The following is an 18,185-nucleotide window of genomic DNA, read 5'->3' as shown; positions in this document are numbered from 1 at the left end:
GACATCTCTAGATCCCAACCAAACACCACATTGTCAGGGATCATCCCCTTGCGAAGAAGGGGACTTCCCTGGAGTAGCCTGACGGGGGGCGTGTGATTTCCACAAACAGGTGGCCTGTGCTGGCTTGGCCCCAGGAACGAACCCACTGTGGCGGTGCAGATCTAAAATTCCAGCACTTAGGAGGTACGGGCAGGCTGTTAGGTCAAGGTTGTCCTCGGCTACATAGCAAATCTGAGGCCAACTTGGGCTAAGTGACACCCAGTCTCAAGAAAGCAAAACATACACCCAAACCCCAAAAATTCCCAGCAGGCACCAGGCCAGCTGGGACATTGGAAATAGGGAACACAGGGCATTCACAGGTCACACATTGCTGTTTAATGACTAACCCTGAACAGGTCTTAGGACTTTGGAGGATCACCACACACATGAGGTTTTCCACAGGGGTGGACATTTGGCATCTTCAAACCTCACAGATGCTGAAGAAGCCCAAATCCTTTCAGTGGTTGGTCAGACAAAGCCCATCCCTGACAGACGGCCTTTTGAAGAAGCTAAGGCCTTGACCAGGCAGGCAGAGCTTACCGTGAGCACCCACCATTCCTAAGCCTGCCCTACCTAAGGCACTCGGAACAAAGGACAGGGAGGTGTCCACAGGGAACAGGGGCGTGCAGACCTGCCTACTGCTGAAAAACAGCAAGTCCCCAAGCTCCACAGCCTGAGAGGGAGCAGGTTATCGCTTGGCCTCTTGTGAGGACTTCCTGGGACACACAGCAGCCAGGTCTCTCCGTGGGCTGGCCCGGTATCCAACACACCTAGGTGGCAGGATCCCAGGACCTCAGCCCATCCCTATTCTGGAAGGGACCCCAAGTCCCCAGGTTCAGCCTCTGTGGCTTCTGTCCACAATGTGGTAGCTGCAGAGGCTTCAGGCACTGGTCACAGGTGGTGAGCCGCTTCCCAGAGGATCTGCAAGGCCATGGAGACACAGGCAGACTGGGCCAGGACATAAGCTCCAGAGCGGATGCGCGGGTTCAGCTTGCCCAGGTAGGCTACCGTGTGCACCACACGGCCTGTGAGGACCACAAGGAAATGTATCCAGGCGATCAAAGGTGTGGGTCCCAGGAAGGAGTAGATGAAGCCCAGGAAGAGGAAGGGATAGATGGTCTCCATGTCGTTGCGGTGGGCCCTGGGGAGCAGAGGGGTACAGTCAGTAGCCTTAGTGCTGGGGCGCCCAGCCCACCGGGACCTTCTGGGGCTGCCAGACACTCCAATCCCCTGCTGGCCAGCTGGCTCGATGATGCAGGGCCGAGGGCGACAGTGACTCCGAGCTTTTACCCAGAAGGGGCTGAGGCTCAAGCCCTGTTCATAGCACCTGACTGGGAGGCCGCCGCTGGATTGGGGCTTTCCTAACATACCACGGGGCTTGAATGGGCACGGTCCTTCCCACCTTCCCCACGCTGTCTCTTCTGTCCCTTAGACACCAGGCAGAAAAAGGAGGACTCAGAGGCTAGGGTTGGGTGAGTGACAGGTGTTCTCTGAGGAGACCCGCCTGCCCTCTGAATGCAAGTTTGGGGCCCCATCCAGTGCTGTCGCTGTCCCTTTCCACCCCAAAAGCTGACTAAGCATCATCCTTGCAGGACTGACCACAGGATTCTTCCGTTCACCAGCCCAGCTAAGCACAGGGCGCTGCTCAGCCTTCCCTTCCTTCAGGCATGCTAGCCTGCTCTTTTGTGAGCATGCGTGGCGGGAAGGCTGCTTACAAGCCAACCGTAAATGATGACCAAGGGAGAAAACTCTCACTGGCTGTCAGTCAGTTTCCATGACCCCTTTTGGACTGTTGCCGCTCTCTAAAATGAACCAGGCAGTCAAGCCCCATCAATCAGGGACGGTGAACGCCCTGGAGCCATCGATGACCGCTTAGATAAACATGACCCCAGGGACTGAGCCATGACCTTCCCCAGGACAGGCCCCATCACTCAGTCTGGGGACTGTAGCTTCCAGCTGCAGCCCATCTGACGAGCAGCGCCAGGCCACGGGCCAGTCCAGCCTGGCCCCAGTGCTTGTGCGGTGAACCGCTTCAGAGGTCTCATCTTGTTTCCCGCTGTTTACTGAAAGGAGCCACCAGCTGTTCACTGAAAGGCAGTAGGCAGAGCCCGGTAGAGGCTGGGATACCCAGCACCCCAATGCTGCAGGGAGACTGAGGCAGTAGTCAGGTGGAGACATGTGTTAGAGTCTAATTGAGGAGAAGCTGGCCAGGCAGAGAAGAACCTTCTTGGGAAGTACCCGGCATATGCAAAGGCCCTGTGGTCAGAACAGCAGAGTTCAAAATCTGTTTGCTGGAGTGAAGTACACGAGAGGGAAGTGAGGCACATGGGTAGCAGGGGGCCTGGTAACGCAGGAGGAGATGAAATTCAGCCACGGGCATGGACATTCTTAAGGAGGGGAGATGGAGCTTAGCAGATGGGGCGCTTATCCCCAGCTCTGCTTAAAACAGGGCGGAAAAATAACTACAATCAAGAGTTCAAGGTCAGGGCCTGGAGAGATGGTTCATCAGTGAAGAGCACTTGGTGCTCTTGGAGAGGACTCAGGTTCAGATCCCAGCACCCACAGAGTGGGTCACAAGCATCTCTAATTCCAGTTCCAGGGGATTTGATGCCCCCTCTGGCCTCTGAAGGCACCAGGCATACACATGGTGCACACATATGTACATGCAAGTAAACACACATAAAATAAAAATAAATAAATCTTGGTCATATTCTACTAGTGAATGAGTTTAGGCAGTCCTGGGCTGTATATAAGACGTTCTGTCCTTCCTTCCTTCCTCTCTCCTCCCTCCCTCAATCCCTCCCTTCCTCTCTCTCTCTCTTGACTTTCTTAGCCGGGCGTGGTGGCACACTCCTTCAATCCCAGCACAGAGGCAGGCAGATTTCTGTAAGTTCGAGGTCAGCCTGGTCTACAGAGCAAGTTCCAGGCCAGCCAGGGTTACACAGAGAAACCCTGTTGCAGAATATTTGAACACTGTGAAGATGTGTCTTTGCTAGGGCACCTTCTGATTGGTTTAATAAAGAGCTGAATGGCCAATAGCTAGGCAGGAGATACAGGCAGGATTTCTGGAGAGAGAAGGAAGAGGAGGAGGGATCTAGGCATGCAGGAAAAGCGAGGAGACACAAAGAGGAAACAGAAGGTACAAGATGGAAGAGAGGGCCGGGCAGTGGTGGCGCACTCCTTTAATCCCAGCACTCGGGAGGCAGAGCCAGGCAGATCTCTGTGAGTTCGAGGCCAGCCTGATCTACAGAGTGAGTTCCAGGAAAGGCGCAAAGCTACATAGAGAAACCCTGTCTTGAAAAACAAAAAAAAAAAAAAAAAAGATGGAAGAGAGGTAACGCCATGTGATAGAATGTAGGTTAATATAAATGGGTTCATTTAAACTATAAGAGCTAGTTAGGAACAAGCCTAAGCTATAGACCAAGCTTTTGTAATTAATAAGAAGTCTCTGTGTTATTATTTGGGAATTGGCAGAACAGAAAAAGACTTGTTACAAAACTCTGTGTTTTCTTTCTTTAAAAAAAAAAAAAGGCTCAGTGGTTAAGACAGATTGCTGAACAATCATGAGGACCAGAGTTCAAATCCCCACCACCCATATTTAAAACAAAACAAACCTAGATGTGATTAAAGTGCTAATAACCCTAGCAGGAGGGGATGGAAACAGGAGAATGGCTGGAGTTTGCTGGCTGTCGATCCAGCTCCAGGTTCAGTGAGAGACTCTGCCTCAAGGGAAAAAGAAGAAGAGCACCAGATTGGGGGGGGGGGATCACAAATTCTCTAGCCTCGGCACCCCCCCACACACCCTTTCTTCCAGCAGGACCTGGAACTTTCTCAGGTGTTGTAGCCAGCCTCCATCTCCCTGAGCCCCGTCCATATGACCTTTCTTCTTCTTTTCACCTGGATCATGACCTTGCGACCCAGACACAAGGAAAGCAAGTCTGGATGGCTGGTGAGGTCAGCTCTGTGGCACAGACTACAGTGGTGCATGGCACAGGGTGACAGGCCTGGACAGACTCTGGAGACAGATGACAGGGAAGGGTGGGAGACCTGAGAGCAGGGGCCGTGGTGACTCTCATCCCATGGGTCACTAGAGACAGGACAGGGTTCCCTCAGATCACAACACCCGACGAGATGGAGCGGTGTCTACACAGCCTCTGGGTCCTAATTATGGGAACACCCTTGGAAGCCCACCACAGCAAATGAGCCTGTCTGCAGATGGGCCCTGTCTACCACAGGGGACTGAGAGGTGGCTGTCTGAAGCGCCGGATGAGGGGAGGGGCTGAGCTGCCAGACTGCTCCTTATACATGGGAGGGGAGCCGGGGGCTGGGGAATCTGTGAAGTGTTGGCTGGGTAAGCATGAAGAACCAAGTTCAATCCCCAGAAGCCGCATGAAAAAGCTAGGTGCTCTTGTACCCGCCCGTAGCCCCAGCTCAGGGAAATGGAGAGAGGAGGCTCCCATGGGCTAGCCCAGTTCCAAGTTATGAGGTAGCACTTGAGAACAGCAGCCGAGGCTGGCCCCTGGGCTCACACACGTTTGCAAGCATGTCTCCACCGAGAGGAGTTGGCGTGTTAAGAGCAAGAGTCAAGGCTGGCTGGTGGTGGTGTAGACCACCTGGGCTACAAAAGGCCCTGTCCTGAAAACAAACACAAGGTGTTGCAAGATGGCTCATCGGTCGGGAGCACGGGCTGCTCTTCCACAGGGTGGCTCCCAACCGTCTGTGATGCCAGGTCCAGGGGTCTGACGCCCTCTCCTGGCCGCTTCAGGCACTGCATATATATAATGCCCAACACCCAAATACATAAAGATAAATAATATGTATTTTTTACATATCCAGGTAGAGGCAGAAGGATCAGAAGTTCAAGGTTATCCTCAGCTATGTAGAGAGAGGCCAGCCTGGGCTACATGGGACACTGTCTCAAAAATGAAACAAAACCATATTGAGAACAAATGTGACCAAAACTGAAAAGCAGGTAGGCAAGGCTGGGACTCAGGGTAGGAGGAGAGGTCTCGGCTCCGAGGCAGGCCCCCGCTTGGGAAGGCGGACCTTGCAGAGAACACACTCCCTAGGCACACGTAAGAAAGGTGGCTGGGAGCAGATGGAGCTCCGACCCGGGCCTCCCTCCCTCATCTGTTTGAAACCACAATGGGGCCCCACCACGCCACGGTGGTGCCGGGGGCAGGGAAGAATGGGGAAATCAGGATGTTGAAAAAAACAAAGTAAAGCTCACCTCTCCTCCCCTGCTACAGTATCCAGACAGAGGCATGGAGGGAGTCACGTACTGGGAGGCAGGGAGAAATGTGTCACAATAACAAGCAGTGATCTGAGGCAAAAGTCACCAAAGCCAGTTCCCACCAGACGAGACTTGCATGCACACACACACACACACACACACACACACACACACACACACACACACGTGACATCCGCCTGCCCCTCGCCCTCAACACATGCTGGAACAGAGCAGTTTTACTGCAGCAAGTGACTGCTATGAGGAGAGACCTCCGGTGACCCCAGGTCAAGGCAGTGACAGCAGCTGGAGGCAACATGTTCCCTCTCCTCCAGCGCCACCCACGCCGCACGTGTACGTGAGCTCAGGGTGCCAGAGGACGGCTGCTTGGTGCCAGAGGCGGGTGTGCTGAGGGAATTCGGTAAGGGGTGGGGCTGAGGCAGTGGGGTGTTGAGGCTTTGCCTCCTGCTAGATGGGGTTACAGCCTCAGGGCCAGACCTTGGCACACCGCTTCTAAACATCACTCTCCTCGGAGTGCTGGGGTGCTGTGGGTGTTGATACCCAGAAAATAAGGAAAAGAAGACCGGAGGGCCTTAAGTTTGTTACCACCGCCCCCATCATGGCCACCCCGAAATCACCAGCCCCGGTCTGGACACAGCTGTGACTGCTCCTCGTTCTCCTTTAGCTGACAACCTGCCACAGTCCCTCACTGACCCTAGTGAGAAATGGGGGTTCCACCAGAGGCCACCAGCTCTGACTGCCACCAAGGAGCTGAGGCCACAGGCAGGTGTCCCTCCTCTCTAAGCCTGTGTCCACTACTGATAAATGGACAGGTAGGATGCCATTTCTGGAACATAGGATGGTGGCACCGTCCTGGGACTAGAATGTGGCTGGGTGAGTGCGGGCAGGTGTCCTGGGCGGAGACCGTGGCTGGGTACAAGTGTGGACAGGTGTCCCGGGAGGAGAACGTGGCAGGGTGTGAGTGCGGGCAGGTGTCCCGGGCGGAGAACGTGGCTGGGTACCTGTCCAGAACGGCTGGAACTTGACTGGGGCAGCGAGGGAAAGCACAGACACACATCCAGAGAAGCTGGGGTCAGTGAGCCACTCGCTCCCTGCCAGGAGTTTATTGTGTACAGAGGGGGAGGGAGGGGTCAGGAGGTCTGTGTAGGAGGGCAGTCCCAGCCCGTAAACATCCTTGAGGAGGTTTGCAGTTACGAGTTTTTATTATATCCTGCCAACATTCGCACCAGGACCAGAGGAAGGCTTTGCCATCCCCGGGCCTCATCGGAGGAAGGCTTTGCCACTGCTATGAGTCTGAGACTTTAGTCTGCGGCATGGCCGTGCCCATGCCAACAACAGACTTGCTCAGGACTTCATCTGTTCCTTACACATTCAGGACTTCCTTCGCTCCCCACAGCTGGTCTCCTTCCTGTCTCATGGAGTTTGTGCAAGCCTCTGATGTGATATTGTGCAGCTAAGGCTGGCCTCGAACTCTGACCCTGCCGCCTCCACCTCCTCAATGCTAGAATTCCAGGTGAGGCCACCTGTTCCATTCTTTTTTTTTTTTTTTTTTAATCTTAAAAAAAAATTTGGCCAGGTGGTGGTGGTGCACACCTTTAATCCCAGCACTTGGGAGGCAGAGCCAGGCAGATCTCTGTGAGTTTGAAGCCAGCCTGGTCTACAGAGTGAGTTCCAGAATAGCTAAGGCTATGGCTACATAGTGAGACCCTGACTTAAAAAAAAAAGAATTAAGTTAAATTAAAGTTACCTATTTTATTTTTTGTTGGAGTATTTTTGCCTACATGTATATATGTGCACCACATGTGTGCCTAGTGCCTGAGGAGATCAGAAAAGGGCACCATGTGGATGCTGGGAATCGAACCTGAGTCCTCTGCAAGAGCAACAAGTGTTCTTAACCACGGGATCCTCTCTCCAGCCGCCTGGGTTCCATTCTTTAAACCTGGTCCCTGACTGCCTCAGAACTAGCCTTGCTTGTCTCCAGCATGTGCAAGGCAGATTTATGACCCAGGATCCAGGCTTCATGCTTCCTGTGTACACAGCAGTGTTGGCCTGGGGGCACGTGCCCTGGTTCCAACATTAACTGCTCGCTCTCTCTCTCCAGTCAGTTCCTAGAGGGAGGCAGCTGGCATGATTCCCAGTTCTGCACCCTCAGCTGACACATTTTCTTCTTTGAGACGGGGTCCTCTGGCTGGCTTGGAACTCACTGTGTAAATCAGACTGAACTCAAACTCATAGAGATCCTCCTGCCTCTGTTTCCCAAGTCCCAGGATTAAAAAGATGGGCTACCACAAGTGGCTGGCTTCCTTCCTTCCTTCCTTTTTTTTGTAAGATAGAGTCTCATGTAGTCCAGGCTAGCCTCCAACTCTATTTTATGCAAGCACTCTACCAATCTGGGCTTCATCTCCGACCCTCAACTGTCTGTGATGACCTATGGAGTCAGGAGGGTTCTCAGCTCCCCAGGAGTTCAGCCCCCTAGGCAGAGTACCTAGGAAGTCCTGAATGAGCCTCACCAGGTGGATCTACAGCATTACCAAGTAGGAATGTTCAGAAAATGCTAGACTAAATACCAACCACTGAAGCTTCAGGACTAGAGAGTATAAGAAATACAATCCAGGGCTGGAGAGATGGCTCAGGGGTTAAGAGCACTGGTTGTCCTTCCAGAGGTCCTGAGTTCATTTCCCAGCAACCACATGGTGGCTCACAACCATCTGAAATGAAATTTGATGCCCTCTTCTGGCCTGCAGGGATACATGCAGACAGAACACTGTATACATAATATATAAATGAATGAATGAATGAATGAATGAATAAATAAATAAATAAAAATAAAATAAAATAAAATAAAATAAAATCCAGCCAGAGAGATGGCTCACTTACTTCTCTTGCAGAGGACCACCAGGATCAACTCCCAGCAGCCATATGGAGGCTTACAACTATCTGGAACCCCAGCTCCAAGGGATCCAATATGCACATATGTAGTGAATATACCTGCACGCAGGGGAAACACTCATACACATAAAATGAAGTAAATATAAAGCAAATATTAAAGAAGAAAAATCCCACTGGGTAGGTGGGAATGGCAGGGTCCCTTGAAGTTCTTTCGTCTTCCCTGAATAAGGTTATGCTTTTAGGAGGTAACAAAACCTAAGCCCTGGGATGTTGCTGACAGCTGGCTGGGATGACTCTCTGGTTCAGAATGGCCCAGACAACCAAGAGTCACCAATATGTGGTCACGGCTGTGCAAGGCCGTTTATTCATGAAACCAGTCAATGCCTGCCATATAGTAGCTGTTCATTAAACACTGAATGGACACCGGCCTGATGGAACACATACAGATTAGCCCATATTTCTGTTGGAAAGGACAGGGCGGTCTGGAGTCTCACTTCCTGACACATTGCTGTCATTTTTTTAAAACCACAAGTGTGTACATTATTGTCAATGGCTAAGAAAAACACAAGGAAAGCCTCCCTCCCCACACTTTGTTTACAGAGGGGAATTCTGTTATGGAAGTGACCGCCCCACCCATCTCCGCCTGTGATGCAAGGGGCTATGTTGGGAGCCGTGTATGGCGGTTTGTCTCACGTCTCAGCAGGTCCAGCTGCCCATCCTCCTTGTTCCCATCCCCCCAGTGCCCCTCACTCTAGATGACTGATGAGGTGGGAAGAAATGGCCCAAACTCCAATACTGAGCGGGCTGCTAAAAATCGACGTTTACTCCCAGGAAGAAGTTTATACAGCCAAGACTTTTGCTTTCCTTTTTTTTTTTTTTTTTTTTTTTAAAGACAAGTCTCTGTGTAACCCTGGCTGTCCTGGAACTCACTCTGTAGACCAGGCTGGCCTCAAACTTAAGAGATTCGCCTGCCTCTGCCTCCCAAGTGCTAGGATTAAAGGTGTGCGCCACCACCCAGATTGTTTTGTTCTTTGAGACTGGGCTTTACCCATAGCCCATACCCAAGGCAATCCTTTTATCTCAGCCTCCCAAACATTGGCATCACGGGTGTGTACCACTCACTACACCTAGCCTAAAGACTCACTTTAAAACTAACTAACATTTAGAGAGAGGGAGAGAGAGTGTGAGCCCTGAGACATGAAGAAGTCAGGGATCCACTGACAGGGATGGCTCTCTAATAGCAGACGCTGGTCTTGAACCCCTGATGCTCCCAAACGCTGGGCTCACAGGTATGAGCCACTATATCCCACTTGTATTTCTTTTTCTGTTTGTTTGCTTGCTTCAAATAGTCCCACTCTGTGGTTGGTCTGGAACTCTGGTCAAGCTTCCTGCTTCCAGCTCCCAAGTGTTGGCATCTCAGACCTGCACCATCAACCTTGAACTAACTCTACCTCTAGATCCCGAGAATTTTCTTTTCCAAGACAAATGTAACGAGCAAACTATAATCGCCTGAGAAGAAATCAGGCCCACACAGACGCCCTTTAGACACATAAGTGACTCTCAAGGCCCCATTTCAGAAACTCAGTAAGGACAGGTAGCAGCCAGGTCTGTCTGTGGCCAAGTCCAAGATACTGGCAGGTACTCACCTGAGGCAGCGCTCCACATCTGGATCACTCCTGTAGAACTGGAGGCCTCCATGTCTCAGGGCATCCTCGGGGTTGGCAAAAGCCTGAAACACATTGGCTGAGGGTCACCATCCCTGAGGAGGTCCTCGTCTGAGGACAGAACTCAGGAGGTAGGCAACATCACAGCCACCTACCCGGCCTACAGGCAGGCCACCCGGCTTGCGCCCCTGAACATGTTCTCTGAGCTGCGCACTGGAGCTCACAGTGGCAAGCGCTCTCTCAGAGGTTAGGAGAGACCGTTAGACTGGGACTCAGTGGGACCAGACAGCCTCGTGCACTCAGGAGGCTCGGGGCACGGATCCACAGCCTGTCTTTGCCTAGCGCGCATGAGTCCCTAGACTCTAATCCAAGAACCTCGACAAGTTAATTAAAATAAGATTTAGTGGGCTGGAGAGATGGCTCAATGGTTAAGAGCATTGGTTGCTCTTCCAGAGGTCCTGAGTTCAATTCCCAGCAACCACATGGTGGCTCACAACCATCTGTAATGAGATCTGGCGCCCTCTTCTGGCCTACAGGCATACATGCAGGTAGAACACTGTGTACATAATAAATAAACCTTAAAAAAAAAAAAGATTTAGCCAAGTGTGGTGGTGCACACCTTTAATCCCAGCACTCTGGAGACAGAGGTGGGCAGATCTCTGTGAGTTCAAGGGCATCCTGGTCTATGTAGTAAGACCCTATCTCAAAAGATTAAAAACCAACAAGCTAAGTAGGAGCCATCGGGGCGCTCAAGAGCCTGGTCAGACACTCAGGCCCTCTGACCACCAGGCTTGCAGCCTCCTGCGGCCAGGACTTCCTCATCTGTAGACTCGGGATGAAATGGAGCACCTGAGCCTCAGTGGAAGGGCACAGGCAGCCTGGGGAGGGCCCTGGCACATTTCAGCTTCCATCGCCGGAAAGAGAGTAGAGGCCCAAGGTCATCTGTTTGTCTTTGGGGCCTGGGCTCCTGATTGGCTCACGGCTGTTCCCTGCTGCAGCCCAGGCAAAGCCATTCCCACCAACTCTGATGACGTCTGAATCAACCTTTCTAAGCTGAGGTGAACAGGGTGCTTCACTGGGGTCTGTCCCTGGAGCCCCAGCTGGGGCCCTGCCCTGAGGGAAATGTAAGATGGCAGAGTAAGCTAGGAACCCCCACCCAGAACCTCTTCCCTGCTGGCTCCCAAGTCCCCAGCTCTGGGGGTCCAGCTTTGCCCCCAATAGAGCTCTGTATTCAGATATCAGGAGCCACCTCTACTAGGTCGAGGGCCGCTCACCATGCACCCCCAGAAAAGACCTGTGGCTGCTGCCCTTCACATCAGATTCCGGTAGGAAGCAGTCTTAAGGACCAGAGTGGGTGGCGTGTTCACAGTTCCCAGAGGGGGTCACTGAGCTCTCAACTGCCCAGGTCCCCAGGCGGGTGGGAGAGGATCCTGAGCCTGTGCCCATCCCCTCTGCAGAGGGTGATCCTCTGGTCCCTCCTGACAGAAAGGAGAGGCGCCTCAGGATCCCCAGGGCACAAAGCAGGGCAGGTCTCCCTCAGCCCCTGTATCTGGAATCATGGGGAACGGAGACCAGGAGGGAGTGGGGCTCAGGAGCCAGACACTAAGCTTCAAAGCGGATGGAAGGAGCCACAGGAAGCCCAGACTTCTCACTGGAAAAACCGAGGAAACCTATCTCCTCCCACTGCCTCCCCCAGGCTCCGGTGGTAACTTAGTGCTCAGCTTTGGGGCCCCTGCAGAGGGGACAACGACAGAATACAGCTATATAGCTATCTCTGCCCGGCATCTGTGTCCTACATCCCAGGTCGGACCAAACAGGAGAACCAGAGGCAGCCAGTAAGAGGTGGCCCTGCCTTTATTCCTGCCAGTAGCTGCCCCAGGGGCGGAACCCAGCTGGAGGGCCAGAGTCCCACCCCGGGATCCCACCCGCACTCCCCTGTCTCCCCCACCCCACCCCACCCCACCCCCGCCGTTGGGCTGGACAAAGGCTGGTTTTAAAGAGCGCCTGTAAGCAACAGATACTTCGTGCGGTTCTGCTTTCCAGTAGCTTCCAGGGTTCTGTCCAATGCGGGGGAATGGGTCGGGGAGTCCTGGCCACTCCCACCGGCTCCGTGTGGGCTCTTCTACTGTTATTTCCTAGCCAGGACTGGGATCAGAGTGTGTCGGCTGTGACCCCTTTGGCTAGGACCAAGCCTCGGAGGCTGCCGTGAGTCTGTGTGTGACGCCCACGGGGAGTGGGAATTTCCACGGAAAGACTTCTCGGGCTCCTGCTTTGCCGGTCCCCACTCCACCCAGATATGAAATCCCCCTGCCTGCCTGCCAGGAAGCCGCCAGGTCAGGAGACCTCTGGCTGTCAGAGCCCCGGTGCTCCACGTGCGTCTCCTGGTGGCAGATGCTTCACCTGGCGCCGAGAGAGGGAACCAAGTGCTCTCATGCCAGCGGGTTCAGGGGCTGAAACCAAGCCAGCATCCCGAAGGGCTGAGGCGGCAGCTTTGAAGCAGTTTCGTCTGCACGCGGGCAGGCACACCTCCGCCGCGCTATTCAGTTCTCAGACTTTCTTGCAGGAAAAAGCCAGCAGAGTGCTAATTGCCCCCCCACCCCACCCCACACACACCCCAGCTCACGTACCTTCTTCCGAAGCCTAGTGTAGCCTGTGATGACACCCACCGCGTACATCTTGATGATCAGCAGTGTGCTACAGAGCAGGAAGGCCGGGAGTACCTGGCCGTTCTCCATCACCTGGCCCAGAGCAGGCATCTCGGCTAGCCGACTTGGGCTCCAGCTCCCGGACGCGATGACTGAGGGTGAGTCTGTCCCACAAGGCAGCCTGTGGAGAGGAGGAGGCGGGCCAAGCCCTGAGGAGGCGGCCTGCCGTCGCCCCCGCCCACTCCCCGCCCACCCTGAGCACCCACAGCAGGCCCCCTGCTCCAGGGAAGCAGGAAAGGGGGACTTCTGCTCCAAATGTTGGGAGCAGCCCAGGAGTGGAGGTGTCCCCACGCCATCCTTGGCTCTGGACCATGGTTCCCTGGCAAAGCCCCAGACTTCCTAATCTGTTTCTCATCTTAACTCCAGGTCATCGACCTCGGTCTGTGGAATTTATCACTGACACATGCCCACTTTCCAAAGGGGGAGGACAGGTAGAGGACATGAGAACCAGGCCGTCTGTGCTAATGCACTGTCTCTGTGATGTTAGACCCTCCAGCCACGGAGACGGGCTGCCTCCACAAGCCAGAAGGTGAGACAGATCCTTCGGCTGTCCTCTGGCAGGAACACAGACCTCCAATTCCCAGTTCAGACTGTGTGTGTATGTGTGTGTGTGTGTGTGTGTGTGTGTGTGTGTGTGTGTGTAGGGGGTGTTCATTTGGGTGTGTACATGTGCATATGGATGAGGGCACATGTGTGCATCTGCATGTGGAAGCCAGTAGCTGACTTCCTGTGACTTCCTCAGTTGCCCACCACCTCATTTTTTTTCCTGGTAGTTTCTTTTAACATTACATTTATTTATTTATTGTGAGTGCGCTATAGCAGCTGTGTCAAAGTCAGAGGACAACTTGCTAAAGTTGATTCTGTGATGCCATGCGAGTCCAGGAATAGAATTCAGGTCTCATGGACCCAGCCACTATCTAGTCCTGGCTGGCCTTGAACTCACAGAGATCCGCCTGCCTCTGCCTCTGACTGAGTGCTGGGACTAAAGGTGTGTGCCATCACATCTGGCCCCAAGCTACTTTTTGAGGCATGGTCTCTCAGTGAACCTGGGGCTCCTCTTTCTGCTAGACTGGCTGACCAATGAACTCCAGGCACCACTGTCTCTGTGGCCAGCATCTTTTCACATCTGGCTTTGTAAGTGGGTTCTGGGGGTCAGAAGCCAGGTTTTCCTGCCTTATCAACTGAGCCATCTACCTCCCCTTGACCCTCCTCCGGTCCCTCATCTCTTTCCTTGTCTAACAGCATCTAAAAAGTTGGGCTCAAACTCACTCCTTAGCCAAGTGTGACCTAAGCTCCAGCTCCCTCGGGCTGCACCTCTCCAGTGCGGCGGTGGCAGGCCTGTGCCACCACCTGCTCGGCCCCCAGTCCCAGCTTCTAAGCTCCAGGGCTTTGGTTCACAGCCACTAACTCTGCGAAGTGACTCCAGCAGCTGTGGGAGACCCTTCACCAGCAAAGAGCCTGATGGTTACAAAGACCCTCGAACCCCTTCCGGCTGCGTCTCATCCCTGGTGATTGTCCGTTTCTCCGCACTTGGGAGTATGGCCTGGGGAAAGGCCATCTTGCTTATCCGTTCTCCAATCAACTAGAACCTCAGGGACAGTAACCTAATCCTGACAGTCCCAGAGGGACGTCAACGTCAGCCCGGCCAGTGCCTCAAAGCAACAGGGATCTAGGGGCAACCAGAGTGAAGCCCACTGAGTTGGTACGCTTAGCCGCAGGGTGGTGATGTGCCTGGGCATGTGTCTTCCCTCTCTGACCAGTTTCCATGGCTTCAAAATGCAGTTGACTATCGCTGCCACCAGCGACTCTACCATAGCAGTTACTGCATCTAAAGAGTCTTGGGCTGGGGGTGTGGCTCAGTTGGTAGAGTGTTTGTCTAGCATGGAGGAAGCCCTGGGTTTGACCCCCAGAAACCAGGTACATCTGCATGCCTGGGAAGTCAGCTGGACCTACAGCTGTGAGGAGAAAGGTATCCTGAAGTCAGGCTATACCTGAAGCTGGGGTCCGGTGGGGGATAGTCTTCCGGCAGGATGTAGCAATCCTGCTCCTCTCAGAGCCGGCCGTTATAGCTGAGCTCTGCTCCCCCCACCCCACCCCCACCCCCGCCAAGGGAGCTTCCCGGCAGAGGTATCCGTTTCTTCTCAGCTCCGGCCCAAGACGTTACATCTTCTGCTTCACTCTGCCAAACGGGAAACCTCTGCAGAAATGTAGCAATCCGCTTCAGCTCCTCCGAAAAGTTGTTACTTTTGCCCTCAAGATGTAGCGACCAGATCAGAAGCTCAAGGTCAACCTTGGCTACCTAGTGAATTTGAAGCCAGCCTGAGATATATTAAACCCTGTCTCAGAAAATAATGGCTGTTGAGATGGCTCAGCAGGAAAAGGTACCTGCCACCAAGCTTGAGTTCCACTCCCAGACCCACGTGGTGGGCGGGGAGAAGCAGCTGAGGCAGGTTGTCCTCTGACTGTGAGCACACACACAAACAATAAAATCAATGGGAAAAGGATTAAATCAGGAACCACAGAGCAGCCTCTATGCAGTAGCCCCCCCTTGCTAAGAGCCCTGGAGCCTCGGTTCCCCTCCTCAGAATAAGGCTAATACTTCCTACCTAGTTGGATTGGCCAGTGGGTGGCTTCTTGCTGATTTACAGAAAGAATTAAAGATATGCTTGATAAGATGACATTCGACATTCATTCGTGGGGGTTTTTGTTTTGTTTTTGTTTTGTTTTGTTTTGTTTCTTTCAAGACAGGGTTTCTCCGTGTAGTTTTGGTGCCTGTCCTGGATCTCGCTCTGTAGACCAGGCTGGCCTCGAACTCACAGAGATCCGCCTGCCTCTGCCTCCCGAGTGCTGGGATTAAAGGTGTGCGCCACCACTGCCCGGTGACATTTGTGTTTCTAAAGCACAGGTCACCACACCAGGCTTAGCAGCGCTTGGTAGAGATAGAGCTCTCTCAGGGAACTGGGCATGGCACAGTCTGCTTGTCCTGAAGCATGTTTTATCTGTGGCTGCAGGATGAGGAGGTAGGCAAGTAGCCAGCCTTCTGCTCTACTTGCTGGGAACTACTTCAGGGAAGCATCTTATCACAAAGCTCAGTGCTGAGCTGGTTCCTCTGACCTCCATATTTGTGCCATGGTCCTTGAGTGCACCCACAAGCTCTTGCACACGCGCACACACACACACACTCACTCACTCACTCAGCCAGGTGGCACACTTATAATCCCAGCACTCCAGAGGTAGAAGCAGGGGGTTCAAGGCCAACCTTAGCAACACCTTGAGTTTCAGGCCTCCCTGAACTACACAAGGCTCAGAGAGCTTGCTAAGCATCACCAGAAGCCGAGTTCAAATCCTCAGTTCCCGTGTATAGGCCAGTAGGTAGCCCCAGTGCTGTGCAGGGCAAAGGCAGCAGGGTCACTGGGCTCAGGCCACCAGCCTAGCTCCGGGTGTCATGAGAGACGATGTCTCAAGGGAATGAAGCGAGACATCAGCTATCCTCTGACCTCTACTCATTGGGACACAGACATGTGCACCTCTGTACACAAGCAGGGGTGCACAAACTGCACACGTACCTTATACACACTTTCAGACACACACCAACAAAGCATAGCCCCCAGGCAAAGGCCAGGGCTGTGGCTGCATCAGAGCACGTGCCTGGTGTTTCTGAGGCTCTGCATTCCCTCCCTAGGCCCAGAAAAATAACACTAAATAAAACTCCACTTGTGGGCTGGAGAGATGGCTCAGCGGTTAAGAGCACTGGCTGCTCTTCCAGAGGACCTGAGTTCAATTCCCAGCAACCACATGGCAACTCACAACTGTAACTTCAGTTCCAGAGGATCTGACATCCTCACACCAATACACATAAAATAAAATTAAATAAATTATTTTAAAAAAAAACACTCCAGTTGTGTTCTTTCAGCGGTTGCTGCAGCTCTGAAGAAGAGCGTTGGGCTTACCTCACATCTTTCTTTCTTTCTTTCTTTCTTCCTTCCTTCCTTCCTTCCTTCCTTCCTTCCTTCCTTCCTTTCTTTCTTTCTTTCTTTCTTTCTCTCTCTCTTTCTCTCTTTCTTTCTTTCCTTTCTTGACAGAGTTTCTCCGTGTAGCCTCCGTGTAGCTCTTGCTGTCCTGGATCTCACTCTGTAGACCAGGCTGGCCTCGAACTCACAGAGATCCTCCTGCCTCTGCCTCTCGAGTGCTGGGATTAAAGGCGTGCGCCAGCGCCACCTGGCTTAGCTTTATTTTGTATACCTAATCATTATGTGGGAGGATTTGGAAAAGGTGTTTATTCCTCATGGACCGATTACGGACGGGACTGAAAGGCTTGCTCGAGATGTCATGAAAGAGATGGGAGGCCATCACATTGCGGCCCTCTGTGCTGAAGCGGGGACTAAAAATTCTTTGCTGACCTGCTACTGGATTCCATTAAAGCACTGAATAGAAATCTTCCTATGAGTGTAGATTTTATCAGACCGAAGAGCTACTGTGACGATTAGTCAACAGGGGCCATGAAAGTTCACGGTGGAGATGATCTCTCCACTTTAACTGGAAAGGATGTCTCGATTGTTGAAGATGTAGTTGACACTGGAAAAACAAGGCAAACTTTGCTTTCCTTGACAAGAGCTACAACCCCTTATCAGGGTTAGGGTTGTTAAGGCCGCAAGCTTGCTGGTGGAAAGGCCTCTCGAAGTGTTGGGTGGAGGCCAGACTTTTTGGATTTGAAATTCCAGACAAGTTTGTTGTTGGATATGCCCTTGACTCTAATGAGTACTTCAGGGATTTGAATCCTGTTGGTGTCGTTAGTGAAACTGGAAAAGCCAAATACAAAGCCTAAGACGAGAGTTGGATCTGCAAATCTGAGGAGTTGGGTGGAGGGTGCCAGTACCTTCTAGTTAGCAGGCTCCTAGTTCTGCGGCCGTCTCCAGGACAGCTTCTGGCAGGAGCCTTCTAAGAATGGTTTTTATTTTTAGAGATGCCAGTTGCTGCGTTCTTGATCTTTTTATTTGCACTATGAACCTATAGGCCGACTCTCAGTTCCCTTTAGTAGATTGTCACTTACCTTGTGAGCAAAATAAGTCTCCTAAATGACCACTATGAAATAATAGAGATTGTATCTGTAAGAAGGCATTTAAAGAGAAGATATATTAGTTTTTTAATTGGTGTTTTAATTTTTATATGTTCAGGAAAGAAAGATGTGATTGAATATTGTTAATTAGACCATGTGTGTTTAGATCAGTCTGAAGCACTCAACTTCATGTTAGTACCATCTAAGAAGTTTTGCTCAGTGGAATAAACATGCTTCAGCAGTTGTTGGCTGTATTTTCCTGCTTGGATTATTTCAGTGAATTGTTGTCAACAGTTGCTTTAATACAAATAAATGAATTCTAAAAATTAAAAAATAAAAAACAAACTCAGTTGCTGCTGGGTGTGGTAGCCCATGCCTTTAATCCCAGCACTTGAGAGGCCGAGGCAGCAATCTCTGTGAGTTCGAGGCCAGCCTGGTCTACAGAGCGACTTCCAGGACAGCCAAGTCTACACAAAGAAACCCTGTCTGGAAACAAACAAACAAACAAAAAGAAAAGACTCCTCAGTTGTGAGGTTGCTGTCTGTAGGATCTACTGTCCTCGGATCATAAACCAGATCACC

The 18,185-nt window shown here is 52.3% G+C and overlaps 1 protein-coding gene and 1 pseudogene across 1 annotated transcript; one reads left to right on the top strand and one right to left on the bottom strand.

The window, feature by feature from the left end:
• Window positions 1-352: 352 nt before the first annotated feature.
• Ptges (prostaglandin E synthase) lies at window positions 353-14,624 on the bottom strand. The gene is made up of 4 exons (XM_028884633.2): window positions 14,540-14,624; window positions 12,471-12,669; window positions 9,826-9,908; window positions 353-1,180 (listed from the first exon to the last, which is right to left on the bottom strand). The coding sequence occupies exons 2-4, from the start codon at window positions 12,597-12,599 to the stop codon at window positions 931-933; spliced, it is 462 nt and encodes a 153-aa protein (XP_028740466.1). The 5' UTR covers window positions 12,600-12,669; window positions 14,540-14,624; the 3' UTR covers window positions 353-930.
• On the top strand, window positions 13,629-17,458 carry LOC114703833 (annotated as a pseudogene).
• Window positions 17,459-18,185: the final 727 nt, after the last annotated feature.

The sequence above is a fragment of the Peromyscus leucopus genome, chromosome 4 (genome assembly GCF_004664715.2).
Source record: "Peromyscus leucopus breed LL Stock chromosome 4, UCI_PerLeu_2.1, whole genome shotgun sequence".
NCBI classification, from domain to species: Eukaryota; Metazoa; Chordata; class Mammalia; order Rodentia; family Cricetidae; genus Peromyscus; species Peromyscus leucopus.
The sequence above is the reverse complement of the archived record's forward strand: the minus strand, read 5'-3'. Positions and strand labels throughout refer to the sequence as shown.